This window comes from Pimephales promelas, chromosome 23 (genome assembly GCF_988280905.1).
Source record: "Pimephales promelas chromosome 23, fPimPro1.hap1.1, whole genome shotgun sequence".
NCBI lineage: Eukaryota > Metazoa > Chordata > Actinopteri > Cypriniformes > Leuciscidae > Pimephales > Pimephales promelas.
The window spans coordinates 4,336,117-4,352,357 of NC_142791.1; the positions used below are offsets into that span (position 1 = coordinate 4,336,117).

At 36.5% G+C, this 16,241-nt stretch overlaps 1 protein-coding gene across 2 annotated transcripts in view; it reads left to right on the forward strand.

The window, feature by feature from the left end:
• The window catches only part of opcml (opioid binding protein/cell adhesion molecule-like), a 241,637-nt gene that overhangs the window by 18,576 nt on the left and 206,820 nt on the right, over positions 1-16,241 (forward strand). Inside the window, exon 3 of one of the 2 annotated variants that reach the window (XM_089126127.1) lies at positions 6,635-6,731. In XM_089126127.1, coding sequence (XP_088982253.1) covers positions 6,635-6,731 — 97 coding nt within the window. Of the gene's footprint in view, positions 1-6,634; positions 6,732-8,076; positions 8,348-16,241 lie in introns of those variants that run through there. The other variant, XM_089126129.1, reaches the window with a different exon arrangement.

Here is a 16,241-nt window from a genome sequence, read left to right on the forward strand (position 1 = left end):
TTTGTGATCCTGGGGATGAAGTTTTTCTAGTTTTTTCCGCCCGTGGATTTATTTTGGTAATATGAGGGTGGCATCCTAGAGGTAAACACTAAAAATGATTTCCATGTCTAAATTTAGTTGTTTAATAAAGCGAATGGTTCACATTGCTTAGGAGGAGCACTTTAATATCTGTTAAGGATTTAGAATAACACTTACTTACTTAATTGCCATCATTTAGTGTACGATTAAGGTTTCACATGCTTGTTTTTGCACAGTTAAAATGAGATAACTGTTTTGAAATGAATCAAGGGAAGAATGTGAAAAACGCATTTATTAACCATAGGGAGATATTAATTCTTCTAAGTTGTCTTTTCAGGCTGCCAAAACTGTGCCTTTACAATTACATGTTCCATCTGCCTCTTCCTCTTGCCAAATTAATTTAGGCCACTTTTGCTTATGCCCGGGTATTCAGATGACAAACTGGCTGCATAACCGGAATGAAGAGGCTGCAGGAGAGAATAAAAAATACAGACCCAGAATTTGCCTTCGATTCGACCTTGTTGAGACTCTGTGTGATTTCTAGGATATTTTAAGCTAAATCTTAACTGTTTGATGATTATGTAAATGTTTTACTATTTCAAACATAATTAACATGCCAAATTGATAATTATTTTCAAAAGATTTTATTTCTAAAATGTTTCTTCTGATTATAAAATGTACAGTAGATGTATATGGAAAGGCATAAGGCCTTGCTTTTGTTCTTTGAAAAAAGTCACAAAAAATAACAGAATAAAGGATTGAAAGTCAATTCGTTCGCTTCGTTGAATGAACCAAATGACACAGAAAAAGATTTGTTGATTTTAATATACGAGTTAGAACAGGAGAGTCCTGAACGCACGTCACAAAACAGATTAAGATGAGCATTTGAGCTTAGAAAACTTACACTTTGTTCTTTTTTTTAAATGAGCGATCGTTTCGCTTGATAAGACCCTTATTCATTGTCTGGAATTGTTTAAAGCCCTTTGAACAGTTTGCATTTGTTGGTCTTTTGGACCTTGAACCATTTGGTTCCCAATGAAGTCTAATAACACCGCAGTATCAATGTCCTGAAGAGCTTGCACACATGGATGGCCATGTACACATCACATGCGCACAAATATACAAATGCAGTGCTAGATTACCTTGATGGAAGCCGATCAATTTGTAACTTGAGCGCAAAACTCACAGCATGGGTGTCTGAGAGATTTTGGGTATTTTTTAAATGGTTTATTGTCTCTCTCATTTAAAACTGATACAATTTTATATTTGAGAGGCAAGAGGCTAAAATACATCTGGTAAGCAAAAATAATATTTTTAAATCAAATCATAGTGGTGCCTGGAATTATTTGAAAATCAGAACAGATCAGAAAAACAGTAGGAATGCACATTATAGAAAATCTCTGTGAAATAGGGTTAGGTCCCCATTAGTGTTAGTCTTCCTTGCTCTGAATTGGGAAATGCTGGTTTCAGTTTGATAGCTTCTTCAAAAATGGATGCAAGTGTAAAAAAGGAAACAAGATAATGAAAATAAATAATCATGCAAGTAAATAAAAAAGATATTGATGCAAGTTTATCAAGTCATTGTTTTGCACGGGCCCAAAAGCTATTGTTGAGCCCTGTGCTGAGATGTGATATATTGATATTTCATCAGCACAGTTTGGGCGTATCCAGCACAGTTGTATCGTTTCATTCTGGATACCTCGGGATATGGTAGATTGCTGAACTAATGAGTACACTAAAAAAAGGAATTGCTGAGAAAACGTAAAAATACAACATAACCTGATTTTTATGTTGTCTCAGCAATTGTCCTAAAAATTGTCAAGGCCTCATTCAGCCCAAAAAAATCACCAAGTCCAAGGCAACAATAAAATGATCTCTCATTTTGTTAGCCACATAGTTTTATAGGACACTAAAAATGTCAAGTCATCTATTTGAAGGCTAATAAATTATTGCGATTGCACTTGTCCATCTATGTTTTTCTTCATAACTGTACGCAGTTTTAAGAAATGGTTATGGGTAGGTTTAGAGGTAGGAGTAGGATTAGCAGCTCAAAATATCTTTTTAATGCTATATTGTTAATTGTTTAATGCTAAAATTTCTTTTTATTCCGTATAAAATGGGTTTGTTTAGGTTTGGCAGAAGGGATAGGGGATCTTACATTCATCTATAAAATGGTAAAAGAGATATTATACAGATATCTTTGATATGAAAGATTCATAAATATTTATCGTTTTGTAGCTTTAAAAGCGTAATAATGCTTTAAATGTAAAATATTGTAAAATTTAGCATTTATCCAAACTTACAAAAAGTATGTTTTGTGTCAAAACTTAGTAAATAATTATGTATTAAAAGAGTCCAGGCTGCACTTTGGCACACTAACTTCAAAAAAACTGAACTTGACGATCAATAAATGTAAAAATATCAAGTCAAGCCCTTCTCTTCCCACAGATGTCTGTAATGGGTGTGCCATTTATTGAACAATAACAACTAATGTCATCTTTGATACGCCAGTGTTTTGACTGGGATTGGAGAAAAGCTATTGAATGCATGGACTTTCAAAGAATTTCAAAGATCAAACAATATTTTAACTGAGATCTTCATGCTTTCATGTCAGGGATATTATGGAAATATTTGGGGTTACTAGAGTTTAATTGTCTGTTTCAGTTAGACAAGTGAATACATGACAGAGAAAGTGTGAAAGTCTCAGTAGTCAAGAAAGGTTTTAATCTTGAACCTCTCGGGGCCCCTGAGTAACTTACATTTTCATGAAATTGCAAATTAATTTCCATCTTTCTAACTAATATGCTAAGAATTGTGATATAATGTATTTACAAAAATATTTATTTGTTCATTTATTTGGGTCGGTGCAGTGGGAATATTTTTTTGGGCCTATTAAAGTTCATTACTTAGGGTGTTTTAAAGGTGCAATGTGTAAAATTTTTGCGATATGCAATATGACATCCATAACTATGTTTTCAGTGGTGTATAGAGAACTTAGTAAACCGTAATGTTTTTATTACCTTAGAATGGGACATTTATATGTACATAATAACTGCGGGCACCCCCTTCTATGAAGGTCGACATATTGTGACGTCATGTTTCTACCGTAGCCGAACACGAACAAATGCACATTTCGTCACTACTTTGAAAGAGAAGCATCAGAAAGCTAGAAGCTAGCCATAAACACCACGAGTAGTGACTTTTCCCTTGTCAGTGGTGTAAAATATGTATTTGGATTGTTTCATGTAACTTAGTTGTTCTCCCTTCGCTGTGTTGTGGGGATAAATGTGCTGGTTAAGTTCGTGAGACCGCTGATTAGTAGTCTTGTCATTGACTGTAAAACATGTTACAGGAATCACCAACCCGTCGATCGCAGTCAAGTCGATCCTGGAAGCATTTTAAGTCGATCACGAAGAGTTTTCAAAATCAGAGAAAAAAGCCTGTTGTGTGTAGTAAATGGTGTCTAAGGGATGCGGAGGCCCGCGCCGTTACAATCATGTCGCGTACAGTTTAAACAACGCTTTAACCAGCTCAGCCACAGTAACAGCTCAAATTAGCCAGCTAAACTTTTACTACCTTGTTAGAAAAATATACAGTTGCATAGTCTCATGTGGTTCGTCTCCTTCTCTGTATTATGGGTTTGCTATGTGGGGAGAAGTGTGCTGGTTATGTTTGTGAGACAATCAACTGATTACTATTATTATATTATATATTAAAACCCTTGATCCTCATCTGACTCTGGCTTTGTAAACTTTATTCATGATGGGGTTTATAATGGACTGTGGAACAGAAACAGTGACAATGCTACACACTCTTGGCTTACTCTGGCTATGCTCTCCTGTCTCAGACGACGATATGTTTGTCCCGTTTTAGCCACCGTAGCTTCTTCGAAAGAGAGGGGTGAGCAGTGGGCCGAGCCCTTAGTGCAACTCGCAACCGAACCACTAGAAGTCGCTAAAAATCACACACTGCACCTTTAAGTTATTTGAAGGGCAAATTAGTTCCTAATTTTATTTTAATCTCAAATAAATTCATCATAAGTTTAATTATGTGTCATCATTATTATGATTCTATTGAGCAGTATTAATCATCTCAAAAAAAGGCTTGTCTAAAGCTCTCAAAGAATATGTCCTTGTCAAATGTTAGTACCGCTAACATCAATTATGATTCATATCAGCGCTGCTAACGGGACACTGTGAAATGATAATCTAGTTTATCTGCGGAGTTCGGCCGGTGCTCAGTTACCCACAGAAAACACTCACCAAACGGATTTGGTGGCATTTGCGTCCCATTTTGATATACATCAGTTTGATAAGCTCTTTATGAAATAAGGACCAAATTTCCAGGGTGAGTTATTGTCATGGGTTGGCACTATATCGTGGTTGGCCTCTTCGGGACACTACACAGGTGGGGCAGATTTTGAATTAGCCTGACAGTTTCACCATTAAAAATTTGCAATTCGGTGACCTTGCTGGATTTGATTTAGTGTTTGGTTAATGGTACTTGCAGTGCAATTCAGACTTGTTAAGAACTCGGGTAATATTTCGATTAAACCCTCTGCTTTTGCTCATTTTTAATTCATAACTTGCCTGTAAGAGTGCAATTAATATTCAAGGAATTCATGACATTCTCAGGAAGATCACACTTCTGTTTTGAATGGATTGCAGTGGAAGTGAGCATGAGAGATTGTCCAAAGGCATAAGTGTTGCAACTCTTCAACTTATGAACCACACACCCTGCAGCAGAACAGCAAAATCTTTGTAACAAAATCATGTCGTCCGGGTGGAAAAGCCTGCTTAGTACACAGTGGATCAACTGCAAAGTAGTTTGTGAGGTCAGAAGTCCCTTATGGAAAAAGTACTGTGAAAGTACTAGGCTACAGTGCGATGATACCAAGGTTCTCGATTATCATATTTATATTCCATGGATGTTTTAATAGTATTCTACCCTGAATTTTTTTTTTCAACATGATTGTGCATAAGGCTGATAACAATTCTGCAAAATATGGAGCATTACCAAACTTACACGCAGAGCCACATTTTGTTATATTTGAAATTATAGTTATTGCTGCAGTCAAACAGTCATTGATAGACTCACTCATATCACACTTTGTGCCTTATATAATATAGCCCATATGGCTAGAGAGTACATCAAATATTTGAGTGTGAAGCCTGTATGATTAAGTTATATCATGGACTGCTCGCTAAACACAAGACACAAGTTTTTAGACTGTGGATAGTCCACCTGCTTGTGGTACATAGAAAGCCACTGTCCTCTCACAGGTCACATGTTTTTTTTTTTTTGTTTTTTTTTGCTTTTACTTTACAGCAGGGTTTCATGACTGGTTTCTTCAGCTGTACCTCTTTGACCTAAATTATATTTGTACTATATATTTGAAGTACTTAATGAAATATTACCTTACTGTTCACAAAACTACTTGTGCATAAATGCAATAATTTGCATGTTAATTGCAAGCAATTAAATCTAACTGAATCATTTTATTAGACTCTGAGATGTTTTTTTTTTTTAAATGGTGTGCTAGTAACACTACAACATCACAATAAGGTCCTAGTAGTTAATGCTAGATAAGCATTAACTAGAATTTACTAACAGTGAGCAATTCATTTGTTACAGTATTTATGGTTACACTATTTTGATTGTCCACTTTAGATATTTTACTCACTAAAAGTAATTTTGCAACTATATTTCAAACTAACTCTCATTAGAATATTAGTAGACTGTAGCAGACAGCTGCAGAGGTTGGTGTTCAGGTTAACAGAATAAGATGACACAGTGTTGCAAAGAAAGTCTGTTGGGGTCCATCAAAATAAAGTGTTACCGTATTTATAAATCTTTGTTAATATTAGTTAAAAATACAACTGTTTATTGTTAGATATACACAAGTGTTATTTTAGCTCCGGTCCATTAAATAACAGATTAATTTAAGAATAATAAATGCTTTTAAATCTTTTTCATTGTTAGTTCATGTTAACTAATGTAGCTAACTAACATTAACAAATGGAACCTTACTGTAGCGTTACTGCATTTTTATACACACAATTATCTCTCACAAACCCCTTGTAGTCCTAAAGGAGAGGTAATTTTCAGAATATAGCAGACTCGTGAGAGATGGAGTGCTTTAAGTGATAACAGTGCTTTATTTGGGCAAATTCCCAAGTCAAGTAAAGTCTAGTCTAGTCAAAAGTCAAGTCAAATGTCAAGTCAAAAAATGTCAAGTCAAAAAAGTCAAGTCAAGTCTTTATTATTTGCCAGAACAACACAAATCGCCTGGAATACATTGTAGTGATTTGGCTCACTCAGGACAATACAAAACTGCATTGGACAGAAAAAAAAATATCAACACACCATCAGACATGATGACATATACAATAAAAACAAAACAAAATCACAAGACAAATAATTGGGTTGCTACCAGTGAGTAAGTATAACAAATGATCAAATAAATAAAGTAATAACAGCAATAATCAAGGCAGGTATTAAACTTCAGTTCTTAGGATTGGCAAGTGAAGATAGTGATTGTGTCTTCAACAGCTGACTAAATGCACACACATGCTGTTTATCAGGCTGAATAGTAATCAAAGTCTTTGTCTTACAGGTCTCGGGGGGATGCTGGAGAAGAGGAATGGACACATCAGCAAGGAGACTGGTATTTGGGAATCACAGGAGGGAATATTTGCAAGTGAGGAATACAGGTATGTAATCCATAGACCAGACAATGAGTGTGTTTGAGGTGCTTATATGCCAGAGGTGATGAGTGTGTTCATGAGGTGTGGGCGAGGAACAGGATATGTACTGCTAAGGCTGGTGATGGGAGTTGTGATATTAATAAGTTGTTTTTTATTTATTATTTACCACATTTTACATTTATTCATTTAGCTGACACTTTTATCCAAAGCGACTTACGATTGCTTTATATGTCAGAGGTCGCACGCCTCTGGAGCAACTAGGGGTTAAGTGTCTTGCTCAGGGACATATTGCTTTCTCACAGTGGATTTGAACCCGGGTCTCTCACGCCAAAGGCACGTGTCTTATCCACTGCGCCATCACCACCCCACCCCACTTCTTATTTAAAAAAAAAAAGAAAAAATGTACAAATTTTTCTAATTTAAATACATACATGTCTTACATACAAATGCATTGTGTTTCTGCACTGGCAGACTTTTTCAGATGTTTGAAATAATGAAAAAGTAAAAAAAAAAAAGTAAGTCTAGTAAGACAAAAAATACACTTATATTCATGATACAATATATCAAAACATGTCCTAATAGCTTATTCAGTCTCAACTCAAGATAATTTTTCTTGTTTTTAAAAAAATATATATATTTTTACTAATATCCTCCTTACACGGACAAATTAAATTCATTTTGAGTTAATTTTTAGTAGACCACATTGGTTTTTCATTGTGCTTGATGTTGACCTTGTTTTTGTGGTCTATGGAGTTACTATTTAGTGATTGATGTAATTTGAAATGATATTAAGTGGTTCTTTGAGTTTGTTTGTTTTTTACACTACAACATAATGGAACAATTATTAGATGGGTTTATGTTTATTCGGATGCATTTGGATGGATGAGATGCACATTGTTAATCTTTGCCGCTAGGGATTTACTGAAGATACCCAAGGTCACCTTGAGAGTTTTGTCGGAGTAGTGATGATGACTATCACATCGAAGGGACTTCAGCATCTTGGCATGAACCCAATACTCAGTGTTGACAGCAGGCAATTACACAAATAAGAAAGGCATGATCTTTAAATAGAAGCAGTGTTATATAAGGGAACAGAGCAATTCCAGACGTGTCTATCAGTTTGTGGTGACAGACCAAATATTAGGAGGCTTGCCGCCAGTTTTATTGAAGATGCCGCTCGTCTCGTTCTCTCATCTTGCAGAGCTTTGCATTAGTGGTCCAGCCGAAGCATGAACCCCTTGCTGACAGGCAGCCAAGAGCCCCGGCCAATCAGAGCTCAGAGGGGGCGGGGCGTTCCCTTCCGCCAGCCTGCTGAGCGCGGTCCTCTTATGAAAATAATCAATGGGAGCTCAGTCTCTCTGCCGCTTTAACTTGTGCTGGATTTAAATTGCCTCCACTCCACTCCATGCCTATCCAAGGGTGAAAATAAGCCGTTTTCTGCTGTAATTACCCTGTGATCAAAGAAACGGCCAACAGAACACAGGTGGTTGTGTTTCTGTGCAGAAAAGCAAAAAGGAAAGGAAGAAATACCAGCTGCTGCATCCAGAGAACAGTTTGAAGAATGTGCAATCCTGCCTGCTTTATCTTCATGGTGTGGCTGATTGCTTTGCTTGTGTATCCAGGTACAGTTATCATCCGTTTTATGCATGCTGAAGCTGGGAGATGATGTTTGCTTCGACCTAAACTGGGATATGGGGGAGGGATGTTGTGTTTCAGTAAGTCAGCAAGTGTCCTTTAAGCATGGTGCATTTCAAATGTGATCAAAGTTGCAAGAAGTGTGCCGTGCAGAATTCCTGTGCGGTGGCGTGCTTCAGGGGTCGCGTGCAAGGGTGTTTTTTAGCCGAGGGACATCCCAGAGGAATGTCGAAACTCACTTCAGGTAGACTAATCGAGAATGACAGCGGAGACAAACTGAACGGAGTAAGCAAGAGACATCACGCAGACACCGTTTACTCGCTTCCATGAGTCATATCAGGGGACGAGGACTGCTCTTTTGGCATTTTGATAAGCTCATAGTGCAGATATTTTCTATGCTTTATATTTCAAAGTCACTGTAGTCTGATCCCATGTGTAATTGAAGGGAAGAAAAAGGCTACAGGTTTACCTGAGGCAAAATATTGGGCTTTTAAGCTAGGGACATTTCAAGCATACAACTGCAACAAAGGAATAAAAAACAAGGCATGAATGCGAGTCATGGTCACAATAATTGAAATTTGAACCTGAAATTCTCTCTGCATTCACACAGAAACGCATACACGGATCAATATTCAATTTTGAAAGAAGGTTTCTCTCATTGCTGTCACCTCTTTTAGAATTGCAGTAGTGATTGAAACATTTAAAAACTAACAAATAAAGTCACTTGGAGAAAAAAAAGTCCTCCTGTCAGGGTCGTTCTACTCCATTCACAAAGGTCACTCTGTACGTGCTGCGTCACACTATTTGATAAATTACCTTTTCCTTTCAGGTTGCCTAATTAATAGACTCAACTACTGGTTTAGAGAGGTAAATACTTCAGGACTGGAGCCATCAGTGTGATACTTTTAATCACAGGTGGTTGTTTGCTTTGACTTAATTAGCAAACTGTTGAAACGAATTATTGGCCAACCATCAAAGGGCTGCCCCTGTTTGATCACAGTTAGGCCTTGAGCTGTGATTTAATTTCATAATCGACGGGAACCAAAGAAAATGTATAAATGTAATAATAATAAAAAATGCACTTGGAACATTACATAATCAAGTCTTCATTTTTAAACTCTTAACAAAAATTTCTTGATAGGTTATTATGTATGCGTGTAATTTATTTACAATATAATTTATTGATTATTTTTAATAATATGTAATTATGGTCAAACTTTAGATTAGGGTCCAATTCTCACTGTTAACTAATGACTTTTGCTTCAGTGAACTCCTAATTAGTGCTATTAGTAGTTAGTGAGGTAGTTGTTAATTGCAGGTATTGGGTAGGATTAAGGGATTTAGAATATGCTCATGCAGAATAAGGTATTAATATGTGCTTTATAAGTATCAATAAACAGCCATATCCCAGCAATATGCATGTTAATGAGTAACTAGTTGCTTATTAGCATGCATATACTTTAAAACTGGCTGTTTATTAGCACTATTAAAGGGATACTCCACTTTTTTTGGAAATAGGCTCATTTTACAACTCCCCCAGAGTTAAACAGTTGAGTTTTACCGTTTTCGAATCCATTCAGCCGATTTTCTGATATTTAGAAGAATATCAGTAACCAGACAGTTTCTGGTCTCATTGACTTCCATAGTATATATTTTTTCCTACTATGGAAGTCAATGAGACCAATTATTGGTGTGTTGGACTCCAGCTGTGACTGGGTTTAACCGATCGTGAGATTATTTGCCAAATACACAGACCAGGGACCAGTTTCATAAACGGCCATTACATTGAACTAGTCTGACCAACTAGCATTTAGTAAGGGCTAATCTTCTAACAGTACGTATAAAGTCTTACTTTTCGGTTTCAAATTAGTAACTGACTTAAAAAAAGTTATGAACAATCTTAAAGAAAGACATTTTGATGACTTTTAAAACTAGTCTTAGTAGTTTATGCAACCAGCCACATGTTTTCATGATGCAAAAGAAACACTTTTCATTAAATTCTTTATGTACTGCTCAATACAACGTCTGTGTGTACAAGAATAAAGTTACATAAGCCTTTTTTTTTTTTGCATTTTTATTTTTATGAACATGACAGTATTACATGAAAATACTTTTTAGCTTTATCTGAACTGAAGGTGTCAGAATAAACACGTATCCGACGTGATCATTGAAGCCGGCCAGTCATGAAATAGCTGTCGTCAGATGTTTCTCGAATCACTTTTGCACTGTACTTGATGGCATTCACAGAGCTAAAACGCGGGAAAGACATTTTTAGTGACATCATAAGCAGATTTCCCCCCCCCCCAATCCATGCTTTCAGAACACCTTGCATCTGAATGATTAGATTTGTCTGCTTAGTCTGCCTCTGTGTCAGGTTGAAGCAGACGAGGTAGTAGGATCCATTTGCAGACTGACATTATTTGCACCACTCAGACTATACAAAGACAGACTCAGGAATCAGGAACAGCAACCAACATTAAGGACCCACAAAGACTGAACTAGACATACAGGCTTAAAGAAGTAGTTCACTTTTTAAAAAAACTTTTGCTGATAATTTACTCACCCCCATGTCATCCAAGATATCCATGTCTTACTTTCTTCAGTTAAAAAGAAGTTAAGGTTTTTGATGAAAACATTCGAGAATTTTTCTCCATATAATGCACTTTACTGGGAACCAAACGGTTCATGGTCCAAAAGACAGTTTCAGTGCAAACTGCAAACGGTTCAAAGGGCTTTAAACGATTCCAGACGATGAATAAGGGTCTTATCAAGCGAAATGATTGCTCATTTAATAAATGAATAACAAATTTTAAGTTTTATGGTCGCCTTGAAATGAACGAATTGACTCGGAAAAAAGAATTTGTTCATTTTGATGAACGAGTTCAAACGAGTCACGAACGAGCATCACAGAACGGAGCAAGGCGACCATGTCATAGCCCTTTGAACCATTTGCAGTTTGCACTGAAACTGTCTTTTGGACCTTGAACCGTTTGGTTCCCAATGAAGTCCATTATATGGAGAAAAATCCTGGAATGTTTTCATCAAAAACCTTAATTTCTTTTCGACTGAAGAGAGAATGACATGGACATCTTGGATGACATGGGGGTGAGTAAATTATCAGCAAAAGTTTTTTTTTTTTTTAAAGTGAACCATTCCTTTAAATACAACGGTAAACAAGCTAACAAGAAAACGTGACAGAATAATAAACATAACGGGAAGCTTCTAAACATGAAACAAGACAGAAACACAGACTAGAGACATGCCTGGCACATGACAGAAACACAAACTAGACTGTGACAAACATGAAAACAGACTAGCGTTGTGACACTTTGAGCCATCAGTTCACTGATCAAGTCACTCCACCATCATTCGTCAGGTCTGTGGTATTCTACAACTTTGACTGTCAAAGTCATATTTATAAACCAGCATACATTCCTCAATAATTTAGGCAGAGTTTCGGCCATCTGAAAACTAGTATCTGCCTGAAAATTATGGCACTTGAAGCATGACATTTTCAAGTCTCAATATAAAACTTTAATGGTCCCCCATTAAAGTGTCATTTTTGAAAGTGTTACATCATCTATGTTGTAACTTTCAGACCAGTGAGATTGTTCCACCCCACAGAAACAATAGATTTATTGTCAGCTGTAAACAATATAAGTAATTCATAATGATTGACAGCTCAGTGCTTCTGGAAACTTGTGTTTGCTCCCTCAGCCTTTGGAGGCATAATGAGCCTTGAAATAACATCATTCAGGCACTCAGAAACATCTTACAGAATCATTCTGATGGAGGCTGTTGGTAATATATTTATGGAGTAAACAAAATGCAGATTACTGCTTCTCAACAATATCAAAGTCTGTGACGGCGCAGATGACAAGACCTCGATCCGAACTTCAAATAAAATGAGTTGCGATGGGCATGCTACTTTTTTAACACTTGGTTTGATTGCTTGCCCTCATTCAGACTCTTATGCTTGGTCAAAACTTGGTTAAAAGTATGTGGCACTGATTGATCAAATGACTTTTCAATGACACTGTACTCTATGCTAAATATTTTGCAGCTGCTGCAGGGCTTCTCTTTACAATTTTTGATTCTGTATTAATAGATCTATTAATCAAACTGGCAGCTAAAGGACAAATGCGTTCTTACTGTTCCAATCACGGCAGGTTTTTTTTTTTTTTTTTTTTTTTTTTGGTAATCAGTGACAGCCAAGTGAAGAAAGTATGTGAAAGATCACGGATGCGCTGTTAAATAAAAGCTGTGATAACTTGAAATAAAAGACTTGGAATGAGCATTGCATTCGCATATCCCAGAAGGTCCGCTCCTGCAGACTCAATCCAAGCTGTCAATCATGACATTACACCCTGTTTTTATAGCATCAAGCAACTAAATAAAACCAAAGTTGTCGAAAAAACGAACACTTGAACATACAGTACGTCAGGGTGATAAGATCTATACCTAAAATGACACACCAATTTTTTAAGTGTAATCGGATTTTTATTTTAGCTTGAATCTCATTTGATTGCATGGAGAAGGCAGGGTTTATGACCTTTACTGCAGCCAGCCACCATGCGGGTGATCAAAACATTTTGGCTTCACTTTTCTGGAAGTGTGCAAAAGCCAAGAACCAGGAGGGCAAAAGAGGATGGAGATTTATTTCTAAAATCATTATATTGTTTAAACACATTTGTTGACACCTTCATGACCTTGAACCTAGGGGGGAAAAAAAGCAGATGCGACATAGGTATTGTTAATAACGTCATATATTTGAGAGTGTGGTTGAAAGCAGATCCTGGTTACCACAGTTAATAGAATAGTAAATGCTATCATAAATCACACAATTGATTAGTCGGTAATAGAAAATTGACTGCAGCAAAATCATAAGAGATGCCTATGAAATCATGTGACATGCAAATTCAGACTAGGAGTGTTTCCCACAGCAGTAAATAGCTTTAAAGTCCCTGTGAAATCAAAATTGAACCTATTTACTTTGTTAGCGCATATTACTAGTCTTGTGGTGAACAATTAATCCGTGCAAGTAAATGTATATAAAAAAATGGTAATCTTTAATCAAAATCTGAAAAGTTACTTCCGCTCTGGAATGGTGTCTTTTTCTGATGACGTAGGTTTGACGGCTTTGGTTGGGAAACGCTTAACCGTTAGTCTGCTATGAGCGGGGGATGGAGAGGAGGAGCGCTAGAGTAAAACCCTGTCTTGTGTTCAATATTCAATTTCACTTGTAAATACGTCACAGCACTGCAGAAATGTCGTTTGCAACTTCCGGTTCACAAGGGCTTTAATACACTCTAAAAAATGCTGGGTTGTTTTAACCCAATTTTGGGTAAATATGGACAAACCCAGCCAATTGGGTTAAAAATATAATTTAAAAATGTAACCCAATGGCTGGGTTTGTCCATATTTTACCCAAAATTGGGTTAAAACAACCCAGCATTTTTTAGAGTGTATATATAGATCATAATCCGTGACTGTTGCCACAGCTAAAATATGACGAATTAAATTAATAATAAAACACTGAAGGACAAGTTTGCTTCGGTAGTGTAGTACTGGCTTAAAAGTTGTGTTAGGAACACAGTTTGTATTTTATTTTTTGTGAAGTGTTTTAAACTCCTACTTTTCCAAATGATTTATTTATTTTATTATTATTATTATTATTATTTTTAATAATTATAAACAACTTAAGCACAGTGCAGTTAATTATGCAATAGTCTTTTAAAAAATGTTCCAATGTGTGTGGTCCGAACATGCAGGGTCTATCATGCGAGGACATCCTTTGGGGTAGTTGGTATGCTCTGAGAGTGTTATCTAATGCCCCTGTTCAGCTGGGCTGTCATTTAAAATAATGTTTGTGTGACCTTGCCAGAGGTGGTGAGTGCCTCATGACAGATTCGTTCCTTCCTTTTCTCTGACTCAACTCAGCTTGTGCATGTATGTTTTATGTGCACATAAGTGGCAATTCAAAAAGCTCAGCAAAAAAAAAAAAAAAAAAAAAAAGCTAATAACATTCCGCTAGCCTCATACCTACTATAGACAGATAACCATTTGTTCACTCATCCTTGCACAGTCCAGGCCTGGAGGGGAGGGGGATGCAGGCGAGGCAGCCTGGCTTGCCGCAGAGCCTGGTGTCCATATGCCATCACGAGAGCCCTGTGCCCTTCAAGAGTGGCATGGTTTGTTGAGCTCTGCTCATTTGGTGCCCAATCTAGTCAGTAGGCCACAGCTTGGGCTGGACAGTTTCTGCTCTTGTGGAGGTTAAAGCAATTTTGAAGAATTGTTTGCAGATAATCCACCCAGTGTGTGGCTGTCTGCCTTTACTGATTTTCACAAGTTTAGCTCCACATGCAGATAAGCCAATTCAACAGAAGGAAGAAGTGGCAGACACTTTAACACTGTATGGTCTTTAAGACATTATTATTCTTATTTTTCATGTTTTGTTAGTACTATTGAATCATATTTTGTCAATGCTCCTTAATCATGACTAGTTATTGATATGAATATTTGTGTCGTATTTTGTTTATTTTCTTGAATCATAGACAAATGCGACCAATACAGAGCATAAACATGCATATACTGTTGAACAAAATAGACATTAGCTCTACACTGCAAAAAGTATTTTTTCAAATACTGTATGTTTTAAAAACAAGGTAATTTTAAAAAGCACAATTATATTAGCTTTATTTCAGAGAATGTCTATGTTTAAAGGTTCAATCTGCAAGATTTTTTTCGCCACCAGGGGTCGCTAACCTCTTACAATAACAAAGTATATTACAAACAAAAATATTGATGACGTATATTCTGCATTAAGCGGAATTATGCGTATTGACGGGTCAACGTCTGTCGCCATGGTTACTTTTGCAGTACAAGGTCAAACCTGGCGGAAACTGGAGGTAACGCGGATATGACGCCATTGACTGGCGACTCCTCACCCCTGCTCACACGCCCCGTTTCCTTGGTTAAAATCACAATTTTCTCACAATTTACAAATGGTTGAAAACATTTGGGATATTGTAAGTAATCAACTAAACAAAATATATAACATTGTTGCAGTGGTTTTTGAATATTTTACTGCAAAAAATCCTGCATATTTTACCTTTAATTTTATTTGTCTTTCAGTTATTTTTTTTATTTAATCATAAATCTAACAAAACAAGAAAAAAAAATATTTTTGTCGTGAAAAGTTTGGAATTGGAAACATCTGCTACATAGGTCAGAATTCAAGGACAGCAAGAGATGTTAGGTTACTGGCACTGAAAGGAAGAAACCAGCGGTTGCCAGATTAAATACTTGCATGTGGCCTGCAAATACTTTGCCATCTCTGTTAACTGATATTTCATCCACAAAGACCGTGCAAAAGTCTCTCTGAGTACTATAAAACATCGTATTAATCCACAGCAATAGACATGCTGATTAAAATCGTTGCATGGACAAAAAAATGCCATGAAAGTCACCTTGTTGTTGCTGTGTTTATTTCTCCTGTCCTGGCATATTTCAATAAAAATCAAATATGTTTTTGCCACCGTCAATTTATTCTCATATTAAGGGTTGTTGAATTTGATGGTAAATTAATGTGTAGGGCTGGTTAATGCTTACAAGCTGTCCACACATGTAGCCCTCAGGCATTCGTCAGTTGCAGCTTTTCCATTTGTTAACAAAAGGCTTCAACAGTTCGTCCAATCACATCTGAGATTTCTTTCACAGCTTACTTCCATAAGATACAGTATAGTAAGTGAGCCGAGTGTTCAGTCCGAATTCATATTATTCATAAAACAGTACAGAACACATAAAACACTACTACTCCCGGTAAAGTGTGCATTTCGATGCTAGATTCACATGTGGTTTGAAATCCTACTCAACTAGTGT